Raw genomic sequence first — 21865 nt, 5'->3', positions numbered from 1 at the left:
AATTCTGTTAAGTTCTATAAGGGTGTTTCGTCTGTTTTTTTTTTTTTTTTTAATATTCATTTATCGGCCATTATAAATGCTGATACCGATAGTTTGGAAAATGGCTAATATCGGCCGATAATATCGCCCCGCCGATATATCGGCGGGTCGGGCTCTATTCTACAGTGAGCGGTGAGTGAGAGTACACATTGATTTCAGACACTTAATCATAATTTTGTGTTACCAGAAACAATGGAAATGTCATAGGGCTGCACTATATTTTCAAAATGCAAAAACAAAACAAAACAGCTACTGTCATGACTTACTGGGAAACTTGAACACAACACGGCCATCATTAATGTTATCACACCAGTTCTGTTCCTGCAAAGTGGAAGTCTGCCGTGAAAAATAGGTCTATTGAGTCGAGTACAGAAAGTGCAGGGCAATGCAAGAGAAACATCCACAGCAGGTCTGAGGAATGTTTCTCTCTCTGGATGACACATACATGTGCATGTTTGTTAAGACGAGGCGCCCACACAGGCGGTTGAGAGACATACATGGCTTTAAGGCAGTGTTGAAAGACACTGGATTCATAGTATTATAACCCCCCCCCCCAAAAAAAAACTCCCCTCCTCAAAATAAAAAACAAATAAACAAACTTTCTGAATAATAGATTTAACTTCAGGCAATAACATTAGATATTGGGATGCCGTGACGTTTTAACTGCTCCACCATCAAACTACACTGTGGTATACGTTATTCAGCCTGTCCTGTTAGTGTGTGATGACAATTCCTTATTATGAGACTGACTTACTGTGAGATGGCCACTGATGTTGACTTGTAGCTGTGAAGAAAGTAATATGTGTTCAGCAGGTACGTTGCAGAAAAGTGCTCCCTGGCTTATTTTTAAAAAGGAAAAAGACACATCTCACACAGACGTATAAACACACACACACACACACACACTCAAAGAAGTATCAGTGGACGAAGAGCCAAGCAGTGGTTACTATAGATCTTCAGGAAGGGGGTGCACATGTCTGAAAGAAAGGAGAGAGGAAGAGAGAATGAACAATATTTTGACCTTTGCTAGTCATATATTTGGTAGATAAATAAGCTTCTCAATGGTTAAAAGACAGCAGCTAGCGAGAACTGAAGGGCAAAACAAACACCACGAAACATGTACGCTTGAACACATGCATACCACATATTATGAACATGTTTATTTTGTACCACCGTCGAGCACACTGCACATCCACCGTCCTCTTTCTATTTAGATGAATACGTATGGCTCTGGTCGTGTTCATGGCAGTGCCACTGTAATTACTGCGCACTAATCGCTCATTCTTAATCTAGGACGTAACATGCAAACGTAGCAGTGTCCTGTTTGTTTGGCTTGACTTTGATTTAGATTTTTTTTGATGGTTCATGACAGACAACAACAACAGTCCAGATTGGTTGACATGAGCAGGTATTTACCAGAGGAGGTGTTGGGGTGAGAGCTCCACAGGCTGCTGGTTCAATCAATGACCCAGCTATGGTTGTCTACAGATAAAAGCCAAGAGATGCGGTCAGGTTAGCGTTCAGGCCACAGTGGGAGAAGGTTTAAGGTTTGCAAACCAATTAGAGGACAGAAGAGTTGTGTTCTTAAGTTCTTAAGCCATAGACACAGTTATGTCCGAGCTGTCTGTGTTTTTTCTTTTTTCGTACGAATAATATTTGGGATAGAACCTGTTGTATATGTTGTATATGCTGCAAACCTGCACTTGATATATATTTCATTACACTAGCACCAGCATTAAGTCATTTTATGAATAAGGAGTAGATGTTTATGTGCGTTTTGATTTTTGGATATGCAACATTGACTGATGAAAGATATGAAATTAAAGTGATGGTTCGGAGTGAAATGCACCCTGGGTAATTTCCACCATGACATCCAGACAAATACCCCCTCAGAGGCATTTTTAGCGATGGTCAGCATTGGTCACTGAGTTTTTATAAATGCTTGTATTATCAGGTTAACAAGTGTTGACAAGTGTTGACCTGATAATACAAGTATTTATAAAAATTCAGCGTTTTCATACTCGCGTCACGGCATCGGCTGGGTAAACACGGAAGTAGCGATTACGCTGCGGTAGCATGCGGTAGCGTTAGTTAGCATTAGTAACCGAGGATAGAGGCTATCAGCCAAGTGTTCTTTTAAACTCCTGGTGTACTTACAAACTTTCAAATGCCTCGTTTTGTGAGTACAGACCCTATGTGTACTACTGCAGAAGTTTGGTAACATTCCATGCATTATTAGTGGGCTAATTTACAAGATAATCAAGATGTACCATCGCGCTAGTACTAAGCCATTCGGCTGATAGCGGCTATCTTGACCAATGCTGACCATCGCTAAAAATGCTTCTGAGGGGGTATTTGGCCTGATGTCATGGTGGAAATTACCTAGGGTGCATTTTACTTCGAACCATCACTTTAAGCCCCCATGACCAGACCCGGCGGCCGACATGAATTTGTGGCAGGCATTTGATCTCCGTGAGCAGAGTATTGATAAGGCTGATTATACAATCATAAGCACATCATCCATATGATTTGAATTTTAACTGATCTGGAGACAACATAGGTGAAGTCAAAGACAGGTAATATATTTAGCAGCTCAGTGGAAACACGGGATACACGGGTTTATCTTCCCCATGAAAGTTTTTGGGATTTTTTTTATTTCTTAAAAGGAATCTGGCATATTAATTTGCAGACAAAGTAATGTGGTTGTTGGACCTTCCAGATTAATTGTCACCAGCCATGTAAAAATACGTACACTGCCATTTCTCCTTTACGCTGAGACCGACATGCATTTGACAAACATTGCATTGATTAAACCCGACACTGTTGCCCATAACCAACGCAGTTCATTTACTTGGACAGAAAGAGAGAGAGAGAGAGAGAGAGAGAGAGAGAGAGAGAGAGACTCTCTCTTCATGCTGAGCAGCAAGTCGCTAAAAGGGTCGTAAAAGTTGAGGAAGCCTCCGAGTCAGCAACACTGTGTGTCCTTATGTTGCAAGATAGTTGAATACAGAAGAACGATTTGGATGAAGCACATCCAACGATAATAATAATCACAAGCAGGAAACCTTTAATTGTTCATCCTAAAATATGCCAGGAATAATCTGTGCTGGATTCAAACAACCAGTCGAACAGAAGCTGTAAACTAATAGGTGTACTGCTCATCCAGTGTGCTACTAGCAGTTTCTGTTGTGTGCTGAGATTTCTTACTTGTTCCCCTCCTCAGCAGCACCTTCAGCATCCAGTTTTCCCTCCTCCTCCAACTTCTCCTCTGAAATCAGTTCCTGTTTCCGGTGTCGTCGGAGACATTTCACGACCACCATGGAAAGGATGAGCAGAGCTAACGCTCCGCCCACTGACGCCCCGATTGCCACTGCGATGGTTGAATCCCTTGGAGGGGGAACTGAGGAGAGGAAAGGAGAGGAGAGGGTTAAATAGTTTGTAGACAAAAGGACGGAGACGAGTGCAATGCTGGCTAAAAGCTTTACTGGGCTGATTAAACAGAGTGGAACGAAAGAAAGTGCTGCTGAGTTAGCCAGGGTCATATATTTAAATATAAGAAGTATGTATGTGTGTGTGTGTGTGTGTGTGTGTGTGTGTGTGTGTGTGTATGAAAGAGATGCTACTTCAACCTCTTGTTGGTCATTAATAAATAAAAAGCTGACTCATCACCAGTAGGTCCTCACGTTCCAGGAAACACTCGCACACGTGCACACACACACACACACACACACACACACACACACACACACACACACACACACACACAAATGATAACTTTTACACACAATTTTGACAACACGTATGTACAGTATATAACATTGAAAATAAAAACTCATTAGTCCAGATTCTAGGTTTTGCTTGTTACATTTTGGAGTGTTTTTTAGCCATATTTTGGCCACCTATAAAAATAATATGATATAAAACTGCTATCAGCTTACCTTGTAGCTGGCTAAAAATAGACCATTGATGGACAGAACTGGATACCGTGTGTCAATATTAGTTTCTAATTATGCTGATGAATGGTTTGTCCCAAATATGCTCATTCATATTTGTGAAAAAAAATAAAAAATAAGATAGCAATCTCCCATGAAAAATACACTTCCTGATTTTGGTTTAGAACTGAATATTGGAAGGTTGGTAGCTGGGGGAAAACAGAAGGGATTGAGGGATGCAGTTTATGAGCCAAAACAAAAATCAGGGAGTGTACCTTTAAGGCAATTTACACAGTTCAGTATCGTCAGAAGGTGTAGGCTCAGTATCTTACGTTCATTCACGACATTGAGCTGTATGACACCACGTCCCTGGATGCGGTCCGGAGGGTTTTTCACATAGCAGTTGTACAAACCCACATCCTCAATCTGGACATCTGATAGGGTGATTGACAGGTCGTTCTTGTCCAGGTTCCCGGCAAACATGACCCTGTCACCAAACCGTTCTGAACGCTGAGGCGTCATACCTTTTTTCACATTGAACGCCATAAACTGTGGAGAGAGAGAGAGAGAGAGAGAGAGATCAATCACAGGCTAAGAATGTGTTGTTGTAGATGTGGTCGTGAAGCTCAAAGACGAGCCGTTTTACCATTTGTTCTGTATCGTTAGCTGTTTCTTGGTAGGTCCAGTTCATCACGAACTTGGCGGGATCCATCTTATAGCAGGAAGTGAATGTGCAGGGGATTTTGACCGTTGTTCCATTCAGTGCATTGATGTTACTGGGTATGATCACGTCCATGCTGGAGCAGCCTGCCAATCAAAACAACACTGGTGTTAATAATGCTTGCATCGCCAACGATAAAACCATCTGGGGTGTAATGATTGAAACAGAGTCTCTCAATGTGTATTAGGAGGATAGATCTACATCATTCACGATGCAAGTGTTGGTAGAGGAAGATATAAACCATTTCAGTTGATATTTCTGGTCATATCTATACGCTGACAGTAAGTCTGGTATAAATAGTGCAACTGATCTTCTATCAAAGCCAAAGACAATTTAGGAGTCATGAGGGTCTGAGTCAGCATTATGTCCAGTACACCAACACCTAAGAGATGATTTGCTGCACACTACAATGAATCCTAATCTACAGCTTTGTGATTACATTCACAGCAGGAACAGGAGGAGCACTGCCAGAGTCCTACTGAACGACCTCCAGCAGGCTACTGGTGTGCCTGTTTCTGGCTAAACAGTCAGAAACAGACTCCGCGGGGGCCTCGTCTTCCTCTAGTGTCTGGAGATGCCGTGGTGGACGTTGTGCTGAGTCACATTTTGATTTTCAGTGTGATTTTGAATCCAGCCCCTAATGGGTTAATGATTTTTGACTGTTGTTACGTCATTTTGTTCTCCACAAACAATTCGGTATAGATTTTGGACTTGAATAATTAAAACGAAATGTATATACACTGTGTATACACACGCAGTATATCTACACAGCCACACAGGTAAAAGCATATGGCTGCAAGTCATGTAAACTTGAAATGAAATTACAGTATTGTAGTTTCCCATCCAAGTTTCAATACGTCTCCTCTCCCCTGACAGAATCTGTGCCTCTCTCTCAGTATGTGTGTGTGTTTGTGCGCGGGTGCGTGCACGTGTGATGGGACTCTGCACCATTCTTTTCTCTGCAGTCGGGTGTTTCTGGCACCCTTCCCACTGCTGCTGCACCACTCCACAGCCCTGCCTCTCTGCACCACACACTCACTCACGCACTTTCTACATTTCCCACCCATCGTCCCTATGTATAATTCACACACGCACACACACACACACACACACACACACACACACACACACGCACACGCACACTGTTCACCTGTAATGCTGCTGCTTCACTTTCTCTCTTCCCAACACACACACACACACACACACACACACACACACACACACACACACACACACACACACACACACACACACACACACACACACACACACACACACACACACACACACACACACACACACACACACACACCCTTTGTTAGTGCAACCCAGCTGCACACAGTATGAGAAACAGGCTCCTGCTGACTCAGCAGTCCGGCAGATAGTGAGAAAGAGGCAGATGCAGAGCCGGAGAGAGACAGAGACCCGCTAACAGATGAAATACTGCAGTGAAGCAGCCTCATGCGACTCCTCCCTCCCGCTGCCCCTCCCTCCTTCCTCTCCCCTCTCTGTCCACCTCCATCGCCTCCTCGCACACCTCTTTCCGACTACAGTTTTTTTCCGGTTTCTCCCTATATTCCCCTTCCAGCAATCCCCTGCATTCTCCCTCTTACGCCCTTGCATTACCCTCCATTTTTCCCTGCTCTCACAAGGTCAATGCAGGAGGAAAGAAACCCTGTCTGTTACGTCATCTTTCCTCTATGTGACCACCATTAGGTTGTACGTATGCAAATACATATTCACAGCAGAGGTGTGTATTGGTAAAAACAACAGCTGTTATTTCACAGACGGGGATGCCGGTCTGCTCGTCTCATTGATGGGTAAAAATGCACAATTCTTACATGTTTGTGGTATTAAAAATGTATTACTTTCACCAGAACAGTCAACCACACATCATTCCAATTTGTATTTGAAAAAGAAAAAGATAAAGCTATGTCTCAGTGAGAGGCACCACCACTCATCTAAGCATTAGCATCCGTCTCTAATTTCAACAGGAAAGTTCTTTGGGTTAGCCGATACATTTTACAGTGGATTTTCTTCTCTTTTTTTTCAGCTGCCTGGACGAGCCTAAGCTCTCCTGTCTCCAGATCTCAATTCAATTAGGTGTCTGTGGGACGGCGTGGACAAAGCTTTGCAGAGTTGGAATCCACTGAGGACCAACTTGACAAAACCACAGACGTCCTTTGAAGTTCTCTTCTTAAAGTGATTTAAAGCTGCTGGAAGGTCACAAAGGGCTGCAGCTAAGTATTCAGAGGCTACATGTTCCCATGAACATTTATAAGGGCCGAGTTGTAAAATCCCTAAAAGTGTTGCTGCTCACTTGTTTTGGTGTTGTGACTAGATTCAGGGTTTACGAGGTGCTGGCTCCGAGTGGGTTGATGGAGTAAATGCTGGTCTTGAATGTCAATAACTACTTAGATATAAATATAATATAAATATCAGATGGGCACCTTCTTGAACTTTTTTTTTTTTTATAGGAGCCAGCTCTCTACAGGACTATGCAACACTATATGGTACCTTCATATTGTTGCCCAGGTCGGGTCGCGTCTGCTTTCGGCAGGGGGGCTGACCTCTGACCCCCACCTCCTTAGAGTTCACCACAAAGCACTTTACACAGGACCACTTATACATTCCTTATATGTCCCTCAGAGCTGATCCCAGATTGATTGGTTGCTAGTAAAAAAAAATAAAAACGTTTTTTTTTTTTAAATCCCAAGCTGCTTTTAGTGGGGCTAGATATTATGTGAAATCCCACTTCAGTCAGCCAATGTAGCTCACAACAATAGAATAAACAAAAAATAGAACAGTCATTCCTGTGGGATGGAGGAGCTTTTCTCTGATTATGTCACGACTAGACACCCGATAACAAACAACAATATGTCTGACTCGTTACTGTCATATCAGCACAGAACAGGGTCGCATTATCCAGCATATTGACGTTATTTCACTGCAGCGTTGCGGACGTAATAACTGGACTAGAACACTGGAAATATTGATCGGATGGAGTAAATCGAAAGGTCCTTTCTATTCCTTGACCTCCTGTCCCCTCCACTTTTTCTCTCCGCGTTATGCATTATTGACAGTCGTGTGTACTTATAATAGAGTCACAAAGTCTGGCTGCTTCAGGATAGAGTACACTGAAACTTTCAAAAAGCACTTAGAGTAAAAAGACATGAATGCACACAAAGATTTGGATGGTTGTGTTAAACATGAGTCACATGTTTGAGATCAGTTCAGTTCACTGTTCATTAAGCAGATCCTGGATAATATTCTGAGGAGAAACTGGGGTCCATCATCATCCAAACAGCTGTTCCTCACTTCCACATTTTCTTTAGCGATTCATTTGACTAATTTGCATTAGAAATATTAATACAACTTTTTAATTTAGTGTTGTAAAGATGCCAAGAAATGCATTATTTTACAATAGGACTGCATATAAAAGTATACTGAATACAGGATAATTTGAGGTTTATGTTCAAGTAATAAGCCCTGTGATAGACTGGCGTCCTGTCCAGGGTGTACCCTGCCTTCACCCAATGACAGCTGGGATCAGCTCCAGCCCCCCCCGTGACCCTGAATACAGGATAAGCGGTAGAAAATAGATGGATGGATGGATGTTCAAGTAATATAAATGCAATATTTGAGAAGGATATTGAATTACGTTTCATGCAAAAATAATACACAGAAACAAAACAAAGCTAATCTTCATCAATATTATTGGAAAAGTAAGGAACGGTTTCATGTCAGATGCAGGTCCCGTGAATGCAAAACAGTATTTTGTGGTTGCATGAGAAATCTCCACCAACAACCTCGGCCAGCTAGCTTACATAAACTTCTACCATGTTTACAAAAGTTGTTTTATTTTTAAGATTGTTTGTTTGTTTACATTTGTTCCGAGGCCTGTACTACGAAGCGAGTTCAACATACCCAGGGTATCTTCCAGTTATCCAGCTTAAGTAACCCTAACAAAGGCAATTATCAACTCGTTAAGTCAACCCAGGGTTTACCTGTCCAGCTATGAGCGTGCGCACATGAAAGAGGCGGCGTTTGCAGCATTTGACCAATCACAAACATGGATCGATCTACGGCAGCGGAGCGGCGTATTTCACGTACGAGGAGCGAACCATAATCTTACAGAAATACGAAGAAGTTAAACATATAATACAGGCAAAAGGCAACAGTTTTCATCTGCCAAATGTAGGAAGGACAGCTGGCAAAAACTTGCCGACTTTGTGAATGCGTAAGTCGTATTAATAGCATTAATAATCATATAATATGACTGCCCCGTCATAAGGACACTACTAGATCTGACTGATTAAATATATGTGTTAAGCGCTCAGTGGTAGGGTTTTGCCGGTCTCTGAACACTCTAGTTCTCCTCAGAGACCCTCTCACGATCCACAGAGCTTCTTCTTCTTTTTTTATATAATCCGCACACCAAGAGAGCTGATTGGTCAGTAGGCGGTGTTTTTCTCCATGTTGATCTCTTATCAGGAACATAACCTGCTCCGGAGCAGGTTAGCTCTGCAGCTACAGTTACCATGGCGATGTACCACGGTAAGAAGTGAACCAGCGTCGTAGGACGGAAAACCCAGAGTTGACCTTGAAGTTACCTCGTTAAGCCCAAATCCTGCTTCGTAGTACAGGCCTCTGGCCTCAGAAGTCAGGGCATTAACAGTAGATGTTTTGTTCATTTCAGTGCGTTGCTGCCCTCTAGTGCCTCTCTGCGGAAGCTGCAACTGTGAGGTTGTAGAGTGAACTGAAAACACTGATGGGCAAACAGAACATTGTTATGAAACTGCAGGATTACAGAAGACTTGTTAGTGTTCACTACAGCAAGACAATTTAAAAACCATCATAACTATAACACTCCATGTGCATGTTTATGGCAATGGAGTCAAAACAATATTGCTTGATCAGTGGGTTACACTTTTCTCTCGCAGCACTTCCTTTACAAACCTTAGTTGTTTTCACGGAAGAGGTCGGGTTGTGGCGGTCTCGGATTTTCAGCACATTATGCAAGCATCTAATGTGCCTAAACCGTGGATTTAAATCGATATATTCAAGTTACAGTAAGGGTTCAGATATCAGAGATAACAAGATAATGCATTATTCTTTCATTTGGACGATGAAACAGCAAAGTAAATAAGAACTAAAGACGAATGCAGTAATCGTTCCTCTGACCTCGTAGAGCATATTTATGCAACAAGCTACCCAGCAACTGTGAACTTTTGGATATCTGTTTCCCACCATCCAGAAATACACTGGTGTGAGTTTCCTTATGTCATTTCCAAACCACTGAACAGAACATTAGAAGAGACAAGAAGACAAAAGGAAGACACAATTCTACTCTGCTGTCCTCGGGGCCCTCACTCTAACATTTGGATGAGAAGTAGATTTTCCGTGAAACTGTACGCTTCGGCTTTGTTGAGCTTCACTCGTGTGGTACACGTATGTTTATCCCCTGTGGCCTTTCATAAGCAGCAGGAAGCCCGACACTGATACACCTCACCACTTGTATATAAAGCGGGATGAAGCTGGCTGTAAATCTGCATGTGATCCCCCTCACTTGGAGTAATGATGCTGCAGGTGTGATCAGATGCGGGTCACACGGTGTGGAAGCGTGTTTTGATATTGGTATAAATGATCACAAATTGGTTTGGGGGTTTAATATCTGCTCCCTGATCTGATCCTACTAAATCCTTAAAGCTATTATTTTGATGGCTCCATAAAGAGGTTTATCAGGTCTGCTACTGTATTCAAGGCCCATAAACATCAACAGCACCTTATTAGAGGCATTTCCCCCCCTCAGTCCATCACTCACAAACAGAGACCTGCTGACACCTACACCATCATCCTGTATGCACGCCGAGCCAACATTTATTTTTATATAGTGCATCATAATCCTGTTTAAATGCAGTGGTGCACCAGGGCTCTCATTTATCTGTCAACAGAGGCTAAATAGAGACGTAGAGGGGGGGAAGTAAGTAATTACAGAACGACCACACAGCTGATCAGATATCCGTTTTGCTGAATGCCGTCGAGGAAAAAGCCACAGCGATCCGCTTTTAATGGACGGCTTTTGTCAAACTGTCTTAAGGCTAGGACAACAATTAGACGACATTATCTCACATTACACCCATTATCTCCCACTCACACACGCGCACAGATATGAGGGAAAGGCCCACAGAAGGAGCACTTAGCAGGAGCGACCATCCCATCGAACTGTTGATCCGCGTATCAATGTATCAGAGCATCGATCGGTTTGGCTGTTGTTGTTTTTTTTAGTTTCTTACCGGGGAGCGAGAACAGCAGCAGCAGCAGCAGCGGCGGCGCCGCCGCGCTCACCAGCTGAACGCCAGACCTCCTCTCCTGCTCGGGGGAAGACATGTTCTCTCCTTCTTATTCAAAACAAAAAGACGCTGATACGTCTAGAAAAAAAATATTAAAAAAAAATGAGCAGCAGGCCTGCTGTTAAAATGCTACAAAAAAAACAGTAATTTTGGGGGGGATTTAGAGGCAGGACATGGCTGGCAGTGTCTGTAGCCTTATGACGGTTGGTCTCATGGTTGTCGGTTCGTTGGCGGGGGAGGAGGGAGGGAGGGACAGGAAGCACTGTGAATTAAAATGGAGGATATCACCTGCCTCATGTGTACATAGTAATGACTATATTAAATAAACTTCAGAGGAAAATAGACATGGAGAATAGATCAAATCAACGCATGGGTGACACACACACACACACACACACACACACACACACACACACACACACACACACACACACACACACTGTATATATTATAGAGTATATATTATACTATATATATATATATATATATTACAATATATTGCTTTGCATGATTAAGCAGTGTCTAGCTCCTTCACTAAATCACAACTAAATTGATGGCCGATTTTGGAGCGATGCGTTCGACAGCACTCTCCTCCATGATCAATGCACCAAATTAGGGAAAATAATTTGGATCATCCGCAGCCAAATAACACACATCAAGGCAAGGCGTTGATGTTCCCTTCAATGGTCAGAATGCACTGTAGGCCCACATGTAAATCAAGATGAAAGCCACCACCTCTTTCAGGTGGGAGCAGCAGAACCTTTATTAAGTAACAAATACAAAATGTGTATGTTACGTGTGCACCGAAGCATCTGGAATAGAATAGCTGTAGAGGGTCACAAGGATGAGGAGGCCCTACACAGAGGAAGCAGGCTGCCGTGCAGACAAACAAAAAAATAAGCAGAGACCATCCCAGCCTCCCTCCTTTAATCCGTTCCTCCATCCAATGTACCTCAGTGGGAGGAAGGAAGAGAGGATGCTGGGAAATAGAAGAGTCAAAACACTGCTTGACACCCATCTTCCATCTTTTCACTTGTGTCTTTTCTGTTTGATGAAAAGAGGGAGTTGAAGAGAGAGCCTGGAGTCTATAGGATGCAGGCGGAGGAGAAGACTCAATAGACTGATAATCTAATTTTTTCAGAGGGGAAAAAATGTGCAATGGCAGTGTTGAAGAAGACTGAGAAGAGCATTAGAGAAAAGAGGGCCGAGGGACGAGGAGGCAGCTATGCCAAGACAGAAAGAGAGTGACTGTAATAGACAAGAGGCACTTGGAAGAGTGGTTGGAAAACATGAAGGCATTCGGAGTGGAAAGGAGGCAGAGGATGGGCTGATTGCCAGTCGGCGGTTAGACTGCTCCTGACTAATGAGGAAGCCGCTTGATATGGAAAGCATCTCCAGCTTTGACAGCCATAATCACCGTCCACCCTTCCATAGAGGTCCAGGCACACAGTGGCTTTAACATGTACCCATGACTGTTTTAAGGTCAGACACACCAACAGAATAGACCTAATTCATAATCAAACAGCTCCAAACTTTAAAAAATAAAATATTGTCTTAATAGACGCCATTTAAGGCACAGCTATTTATAGTTTGTTTTAAATTTGACAGCATCGGTGTCTGTAGCCCTCCATAACACTGTTTAGTTGATATACTTAGAAGCTGTATCAACATGCTGAGCAATAAAAATAGGCTACACATAAAACAATAAGTCATAATAGCTGTAAATTCAATATAATCGATTGGATACTTCTCAAAATGAGTTCCCACACGCAAAGGCGTGTGTCCATTAGATCTATGACGTCATCACTTGTTTGTTGGGTCAAACTCTTGAGTGATTCCTGAAAGGTTGACGGCTTCAGCACATTAGCCTCAGACATTTCCTGTGCTCGTGTTGTCAGTGTTTGTCTACTCAGCAGGTTTTCCACATACTCTAAAAGGCCCAGAGTGTTTGATCGTCGGAACTTTCAATAAATATCAACAAATGAGAGTTTGTCACGCAATAACAGCGGCTCGTATACTAATATACCCACGCTATCTAATACGGTGTGCAGCTTTCTATCCAAGTTCACATTTGTGTTTGGATGGAGTTTTGCGTAACGGTGCACAACAAAAGCATATAATCAGCAGTTTACCATGAAATGTACCCACAGTCAGCGGGTCCTTTTTATTTCGGACACATTAACAGCTCCCATGCTGCACCAGCCTCGGGCCAAAATGTCAATTTTGCGCACAATCTTTCCTCCATTACTTTAATGTGATGGTTGTAACAGCATCTAGTGGCTGCTTGAAGACAATATGTTTGGTTTGTTGTTTTTAGCACAATTTGAACAGTTAAGGAGAAGTTTGGAGAAACGGTGACAGTAAAAGCGACATACAACAACTACCCCATCTGCATTATTAACAGGCGTCAAGACAAATCTACCTTCTGGCAGTGTTAAAGGCTGTGGTTAATGGGGTTGGAGAATGTCGCTCTCCGTGGTGCTGAATGTCTCTCTGTAGCGCGTCGCTCTCCGTGGTGCTGAACGTCACCACTCTGTGTGGAGGGCCCAACTGAATATTGCTCAGTGTGGAAACTCTTGCTTCATGTGCTTGCTTATGTGTATAAACATAATCAGTGGTCAATATTCATTTGATGACTAGACATTATTCTTTACATAACTACAAAATGTAACCAGTACATTTATGTTACATACGAAGGACTCTCTCTCTCTCTCCTTTCTTTCTGCAGAGAGAAGAGACGTTGCCACAAAGAGTGCTCCTTTGTTGCTAGGCAGCAGGGATATTGTACAAGAGTGAATCACTGTTGTACTGACTGATTTAATACAGACAATCAGAGGCAAGCGGTCTGTTAAGGTAATAGACTCAAACAGTCTCACATATAGCTGCAGGATTTATTGACTCTGGCTGTGAAGCAACAACACCAGCACCATTAAAATACAGACAAACCTTAAAATTGTTTTTCTTTTGTGGAGAGATTTTAAATGACACATATAACATGTTTTATTTACTAGTTGTTTTACTTAGCATATTAATAGTTTTTTGTTCTTTTTATGATCCACAGATTATTTGCCAACAGCAGAATTATAAACAGATTGTGTGTTTTTTCCTTAGGGTATGTGGAAAAAAGAAAAGTATGTTCTGGTGAACTGACTCTTTGTGGCAGTTATGTCTGATAGCAACTACGAGCTAGAAAAAACAGCTGATTTATGATAATCTCCAAAACATTTTAAATCTCTGCTAATGACATCACAGAACTTCAGTCAAGGTTATGTTAATGAATGGCATGAGCTCTAAAGGGCATTTTACCGATTAGCCCACACTAAAATATGTATGAGCCAAAAAATATCCAGATCATCATTCCATTCAAGCCAATCAACCATTGCAAATCAGCTAAGTGGAGCAAGGTTAACCACAGGAGGTCCTGTGCACTCAAGCCAAAGATTAATATAAAAGCAGAAAGCAGTCTGATTTTGTGTCGGGTGTTTGAATGAAACTTAAAGTCAGAAATGTTGGACTCGTACAAGTTCACAGAGAAGCACCCAGATGTGCCATCAGCTTTGGTCTCAGTGGGACTAGACTGTCTGGTACAACCTTGGACGGCTTTCTTCAATCAATCCAGCACCTGATTTAGGACACAGTAAGTTTATAATGTGAGCCATGAGACACTGTTGAGTCTTGAACTCAAAGCCCACCTCTCTGCAGAACAGAAGAGGGACATTTAAAAGAGATTATGCTGCCACCACATTCGCTCTTCACCCACTTTCAGACTGATTGTGGGGAGATTAATCCCTCTGTATTGGCATATTGTTTTGCACAAATGACATCTTATTTATGTCCATGTAATTTATATAGAAGTTGGTGTCAGAGCGTCTACACACATTCTCATGTTCTATCATCATGCTGAAGGATATCCTGTTCAATTACACCTGGCATCAGGAGGGCAGGTAAATGGAGGGACTGGTCACTTGCGGACGTTGCTGCGACCGAATCTTCCTCTCTGCGGTCTGAGACGAAGAAGAGCAACGCTGAAGAGTATGAAAATAAATGCATTTTGTATTTTGTGCCTTGAGTAATGTACAAGTAAAAATTAACATCAACGTGGAGATTGAAATAGGGTTAATTTTCAGAGTAAATAATGCAGGATTTTGTCCTCATTTTTATCATATAAGCAGAAAACACCCACACACAAAACATGACACAACTTTAAGAGCAGAACTGTCAATGTACTTCTCTCTGGATCCAGAAGGGGGTGCTGTGACTCCATGATACACACAGAAATGCTTAGGAATAAAACTGTAATAATTTAAACATTATTAATGTGACTTTTTTCTGAACAAATTTACTCTACACGTGTCCTTGAGCTTAATAAGCATCAGTATCAGCATTCAAGCCAAACGCTCTTTAAAAGCACAAGTTACGTACACTTTCTACATTTGGTCTGGGGAAGTTTTCCTAAGGAATGCTTTTTTATTTCAGCTTTAAGCTCTCTCATTATACTGTATTGTAATTGCAACTAGATGCTAATGCTGCATGCTAACAGCAGACCAACATGTCATAGTGTATTTTAAATATGAATGCACCTGTCCATGCTATTCAGTGAGGAAATAAAAACATCATTCTTAACTTCGGCTGATGTTCCTTGAGAGTATCTGTTATCACCACAATCACCATCAATCATTACCAAGCATTTTTGAATCTTTACTTTTATTTTTTTAAATGTAGAAAGTGAGGTTTTATATAAAGCACGACATCGGGCAGACAGCTCCCACTATTTGTGATTATTTTGTCACATTCTCTAACAGGGAATCCCCTAATTTTAGACATTAGGAAGTGACAACAAAGCAGGAGGTAGTGCACGGATGGTCCTCCAGGTAAGCTCAGAAGACCACTATGGCTGGGATATACTGTTTGATTGACAGCTCTGCTCTTCTGCCCCCCCCCCCCCCCCCCCCTTCTGATCTCGTCTTCCAGACACGTCCATCTTGTCCCTCGCTTCTGACACCCCAGACTCTTTGATCACTCATGTTTGTACTGCACTGCAGAAAACTACTGAGGACTATATAGAGAGGGGGGGTGAACGAGAAGGAAAGGGGAGGACAGAGAGAAAACATTCCATGTCTTTGTTTTTCTCTCTGTGGCATCTTGCCTTGTGGGAGTGAAGCCCTTTGTGAGGAGTTTGAGAGCTTACACTAGTGTGTGTGAATGAATTTGTGCGTGTGTCTGTGCGTATGTGTGCAAGAACCCAGGAGACCATGACAGTCTCTCTCTTGTTGACTTCTAAAAGTCCTCCAGTGGCCTGAGCCATGATGCTACATCACGTCCTCAAATAACCAAAGGATGAGAGGACAAAAAAAAAAAAAACGAGAAGAGAAGCAAAAGAGAAACAAATAGAGGGGAAGCATGGGATAGAAAGAAAAGGCAGTCTGGGAGGAAAAAAGTTAACAAGAGGGAAGAATCCATTCAAGCTGGATAAAGAGTACAAGTGAGATACGGTGTGAAAGACAGAGATAAATACAAATGAGAACAGAGGCGGAGGTAGAAAGAATGATAAAAGCCGAGAAGTTAACTGGGACAACAAGGAGACGTGTTATGCTTCTGCCAAGGTGACGAGAAGTACAGCTGTCAGTCTCCTCAACAGAAGACGCCGCTGCTGATTTATAGACTTTGTCTTCCTGAGTTCAAATTGTGGTTAACTGGCGTGCTTGGAGTGCCACCTCCCTCCTGGGTGAGAGACTGTCAGTACAGACGCTCCGCCACCCGTTCCACATTTGTTCAAAGCCCCTGCTGGACCCCTTTTTCAACGGTATTATCCTGTTTGTGGAGATGGCTTGATGCAGCAACTCTTACACAATGCACACGCAGCTGAAGTGAAGGCAAGAGAGGCAGTAACCCAAACACAGTGATGAACCATCACAGACATGGTGGCATCAGAAACAGTTACAGAGCCAGCTAAAAACAGAGGGGGGGCACGATGTGAAAGAAAGATGGCTCATCAAGGTGAAGTGGTCAAATAAAATGTCATTATTTCCTATTGTACTTAAAGTTGCAGTCCGTAAGATTTGAGCTATGTTGCTTCTAGCGGCCTCTTTGGCGGTAGATGGAACTGCAGGCGAGCCTCTGGGACCTCATCTCCCTCACCCAACAGTGTCTCCCATCTGTGTGATGCCTTCAAATGCTCCACACTGAAAGGAGGTCCGTCGTTTTCCCTCGTTGGCGGTCACTTTGCTTCTTGATGACTTTCCTTCTTCACTTCCATTAGTTTCTTTTTCTTGGGACTGGAAGTTGAATGGTCTTCTTTCTCTGCCTGTTGATCCTCCATTGTGAGTCAGCAGTAATGAAATGTACCTGGTCAAACACTTTAGACTAGAGGGAGCCTGACTCAGCATTTGGACACACTAAAATGCAGCATACTTCCGTGAGTAGCTCCACCTGGGCAGACCAACCGATGATGTAAAAAGCCTCACTAATAGAGCGCCACCATTTCATTTTGCATGGGAATGTCGCCACAGACCCGGAGATCCTATTTCTGGGCAAGCACTTTCATTAGTGGGTCACATGATCAATCACCATCGTTTTAACTCACTCTTTGATAGTTAATTAATGTGCCCAGATACAACCCTGGCTAAGTCCTATTCCAGTCCAGCAGGTAGCCATTAAACATCTGAAGGCACCAGAAGAACAACTTTCTAGTAGGTTAATGAGTTACAAGTCCTTTAATCTCATGCCAAGACACTATGCATGTTATGAGATAAATTGACACACAATTGACTCTAGGTGTACCTAGAGCGTCATTAAGCTTGGGAGCACTGAAAAAAAAAGCTATGGTGCTTAACGCATTGCGTGAGAGTGTGTTGGTTGAACAAGTGGGATTTGTTGTGGCCGAGTGGTGATTTGAAAGGAAAGCCTGACAATTCCTGCTGTTATCATGCAAGTTAGTTGACGGGCGGAATGAGTCGGATTTGATAGCTGTGGTTTGTGAAGAGAACATTCAAAGTTGGCTCCTCGTCCCCGGCACCCAACATCAACCTTTCCGAGCTCACTGTCACTTCTTTAAGGACATTTTCCTTCCTCTAATGAACAGTGTTCTCTCCTCTCCTCTGTGATGCTGGGTTAGAGGAGGCGATATGCGCTGTAATCAAATATGCAGCTCACCCTGTTTGTCCTCCATTCTTTTAAATCTGGCCCCAAAGTAGAGGGATCTAATTACTTCTCTCTCATGCAGAAAGGGAAAAACCAGAATTCCCCAGCTTTGTCACTTTTGCAGAGGAACTGTACTATCTCAAATTTTTTGCACTTTCTTTTTAACAGTGAAAAGGGAAGGCTTAATCTCATTAGTGGTGGGATTCCAGTAAGCCTAATTTGCAGTATTGTAAAACATCAGGGTAATCTAATGGCTCCTTTAAAGGATACAAGACAGATTACACAACGAGGACTCCAGCATTCAGATAATGAGGACTACCCAAAATAAGCAAATTAAAGAAAGAACAAAACTGCTACAAAGATCTTTTACATGCAGGCTACAAAGAGAGCTCTGCACTTGCCTGATGTGTGTGCATACTGTATTGCCTACAGTATGCACACAATGACTGACTGAACAGAAAAAATAATAAAAAATGAGACTCAAACAGTCACATAGAAATAGACGCACAAAATGGCCCACAGCCCTCGCGGAGAGATTTGCAAATGAACCAAACTCTCTCTTCGAAAAACGCTGCATCTATCAAAGAGGTCTCAGCAGGAGTTGGCAAGCACTCGTCCCTTCATCTCTTTCTTTGCCTGCATCTTCCTTCTTTATTCTTCTCCAGGGATTTTTTTTTTATTCAACTAAATTCAAAGTGAAAGGATTTTAGAGGCTAACATTCGCCGCTTTGTTTGGAGATTAGTTAAAGAGAAGAAAGACGATGAGCGCGCGTGTGTGTGTGTGAGTATGCATATACTGTGGCCTTTTGTTGACAGCTGTTGCAGAGTTAATGTGCTAATGACGAGCAAAGATGCAATTTGTTTCCATGGCAGCCGCGTCACTCAGACGTTTCGGGGGGGTTAAAAGGTGTGCAGCAAAGCAGCATCAGCAAACAGTGAAAGCTTTTGATGTTTTCGACCAATGACGGCAGCATCACTATGGATTTTAGACTGAAGCAATATCACTTATCTCTGCCACGAATATCAGCCTCCCCCTTTACTCCTCCATTTTGTCCCGCCCATCAGTCACACTGTTATTGATTGTTAAAATCTGGCTTTCCTAAAAGGACTACTCCACCGATCGATCATTGGAGTATCAAACACTCATTGCCTTGTGGGTTCGGAAGGGAGCTCTTAAAGTAGATTGCAACATGGTCCGTTCGGTTTCACAGCAGCTACAATGGATTAAAATGGGTACCAAAACATATAAGACAGTCTATAAAACCTCCTGCAGTGCAAATCACTCCTCTATCATGTTCAAAACAATCAGCACTCAAATAAATAGGCTACTTTTTGACCTTCCAAGCCACCAGGTGGCGACTGTAATACAGGTTACCGTCAAAACGGACCAGATTAAAGGAATGTACGATGTAACAATGCAGTTTTTGCAATAAACGTTCTCTTGCCATGGCAGAAAGCTTAATCATCTGCATGATGATGACTGGATAACAATGTTTAAAGATATGTGTATTTGCACATAAACTCATTTCAAATTAGTAGAAAGTCACATTTACATAATCCAGAATTCAGAACTCTATTGACAGAGTGACACATACTAAGAATTTGACTCCAGGTTCTTGTTAGCTCTCAATAAGCTTTAAGACAAAACAGGTGCAGAAGACCAGTGTACAGGACGAGATGCCGAGAGGGGTCGACATAACCACGCGGATGCTCGGAAGAGAATATATGCCTGTGCACGCACAACACGCCAGCATGGGTCAGGTAGTAATTAAAAAAGTGCTCTGTTCTTGGAGTTACAAGGTTGGATTTGCCCGCAACCCTGAAAAATGCATAATGAGAAGCAAAGATAGTTAAAGAGCAGCAGTCTCACCTTCACATGCTTCCCGTGTTTTAGCATTCTGTAAAATATCTCATCACCCTTCACCATGTTTATGAATTTAAATGAAAACACCTTGAGTGCACGTCGTTACACATCCCCAAGATATACCATGCAGTTTCTGTTTAATTTCTCCATAGTGAAGTAATTGAATTAGAACGCTTAAGATAAGAAATACATATGTCGGCAATGATATGATAATGAGAAGGGGGAGGACAACAATGATAAGAGCATAAGAGCAGATTCCAAAATGATTCCAAAACGGGAATATTTGAATGGAAAGCCCAACAGGAATCCCATTCCTCCTTAAGTCCCACTGGAAACATTGTAGCAGATCAAAAAGCAGTTTCACGTAACGGAACAGGCTGTGCTCCAACCCCTGATGGTCAGGGATTGATCATTATTGATCATGCATTATCATTCTGTGACCAAATGTCCACACTGTAGGAAATAATGTGTTTATCGACAATGAACTTGATTTTTTGTACACTGTATTCATAGCTCGTCCATATATGACTTAATTTTTTTAAATATAATATAATATCATATAATATAAATGAAATTGCTACAGCGCCTGACTGTTCACGCCACTTCTCTGGTACCTTACAGTTGGCACTCTCATTTTCTCTGGCGTTCTATATTTAGGTCTGTTTCTAACAAGACCAGTGCTTATGACTGGATCGTTTGGCTGGAGATCTGATAAACAGAGATCCTCCGGAGTGTTTGTATCCCAGCCTTTTCCCGTAACAGCCCTGATAACGCAGTCCAGGATGAACGGCAAAGTTGGAAGGGACACACTTCAACACTCTTGGGAGTGGTGCTGGGCAAGCGTGCTCCACTTAGTGTTCTGCCAGAACAACTCTGACAGCATGTTAATGCTAGTGAGGCGATGGGTGCCAATACTCTACCCCGTATTAAGGTTTTCCACTAGAGCAGATGCCATATGTTCCTCGCTGCCACGACCACATGTCCCCTTCGCTTTCAGCTTCTCCTTAAAGGGACCCAGTGTAAATGAGGGGAAAAAATCAACAGATTTCCCCCCCTCAGCTCTCTGTTGCTAATGTGTTTCTTTGCTCAAAAGCCACAGTTGGGAGAAGAACAGTCTTGACATAAATAAATGAATAAGATGAAACATCACAATTCTTTTTTTCCCCTGTCACAGTCAAGACACACTGTTTTTTTTTACATTTATACAAGCTTCCTAGTATTGTCAGGGACTGGATTTCCATACGACAGATAATCTTTGGCATATATCACGATCCCTACTCATACTGAAGCCTTTTCTGCTGGAATGTTTGCATACTGGATGAAGAGCAAGAGCACGAGTGTGTAAAAGCGTGTATGTCGGAGCAATAGGAGGTGATATAAGACTGCGAGAGGAAAATCATAAAAAAATAAGTAAAAAATAGTTTGCTCTGAAACAAAACAAAACAAAAAAAACACAGACCAAATCAACGTCTATCATCCTCATCTGCATGTCTTCCCTTCGCTTTCGTCTGTTTTTCTTTTGATAGATGTGAGCTCGTGTGTGGAAGTGCAACAGAGGAAGTGGGTTTAGTTTTTCCTACAGGAAAGCTACAGACTCCTGCAGATGCTTTTCCTTTTCAAGGCAAACTTCATCACACATCATCAACTTACATCAAACTACCGGGTGACAAGTTAGTGAGCGTGTGTCTATTTCCGTGCTCCTCAGTCAAACAAGTTGGTTATCACTTTTAGTTGAGAGAGACAAATACACGCTTATGTGTGATGCACATACAAACTAAAAAAAAAAGCACCAAATTACCAGAAAGTACATTTACCA

The 21865-nt window shown here is 42.3% G+C and overlaps 1 protein-coding gene across 2 annotated transcripts; it reads right to left on the bottom strand.

Annotated features, from left to right (window-relative positions):
• Positions 1 to 641: 641 nt before the first annotated feature.
• Positions 642 to 11223, bottom strand: scn2b (sodium channel, voltage-gated, type II, beta). Of its 2 annotated transcripts, XM_084019000.1 has the most exons (6): positions 10989 to 11223; positions 4618 to 4778; positions 4304 to 4520; positions 3247 to 3439; positions 1456 to 1521; positions 642 to 1016 (listed from the first exon to the last, which is right to left on the bottom strand). In XM_084019000.1, the coding sequence occupies exons 1-5, from the start codon at positions 11080 to 11082 to the stop codon at positions 1512 to 1514; spliced, it is 675 nt and encodes a 224-aa protein (XP_083875126.1). In that variant the 5' UTR covers positions 11083 to 11223; the 3' UTR covers positions 642 to 1016; positions 1456 to 1511. The 2 variants fall into 2 exon arrangements, with proteins under 2 accessions (XP_083875126.1, XP_083875125.1); XM_084018999.1 differs by lacking the exon at positions 1456 to 1521 and having other exon boundaries at positions 10989 to 11220.
• Positions 11224 to 21865: the final 10642 nt, after the last annotated feature.

The sequence above is a fragment of the Eutrigla gurnardus genome (assembly GCF_963514095.1).
Source record: "Eutrigla gurnardus genome assembly, chromosome: 10".
Classification (NCBI taxonomy): domain Eukaryota; kingdom Metazoa; phylum Chordata; class Actinopteri; order Perciformes; family Triglidae; genus Eutrigla; species Eutrigla gurnardus.
Note: the sequence above shows the minus strand (reverse complement) of the source record. Positions and strands in the feature narration are given on the sequence as shown.

What these genes read in the sequence shown, in the direction of transcription:
- scn2b (XM_084018999.1), bottom strand. Translation starts at nt 11,082, where the DNA reads ATGTCTTCCCCCGAGCAGGAGAGGAGGTCTGGCGTTCAGCTGGTGAGC. An exon ending in CTAACGATACAGAACAAATG is followed by an intron (nt 4,521 to 4,617) that starts GTAAAACGGCTC and finishes CTCTCTCCACAG; the next exon opens with TTTATGGCGTTCAATGTGAA. An exon ending in GCTCAATGTCGTGAATGAAC is followed by an intron (nt 3,440 to 4,303) that starts GTAAGATACTGA and finishes TCCTCTCCTCAG; the next exon opens with TTCCCCCTCCAAGGGATTCA.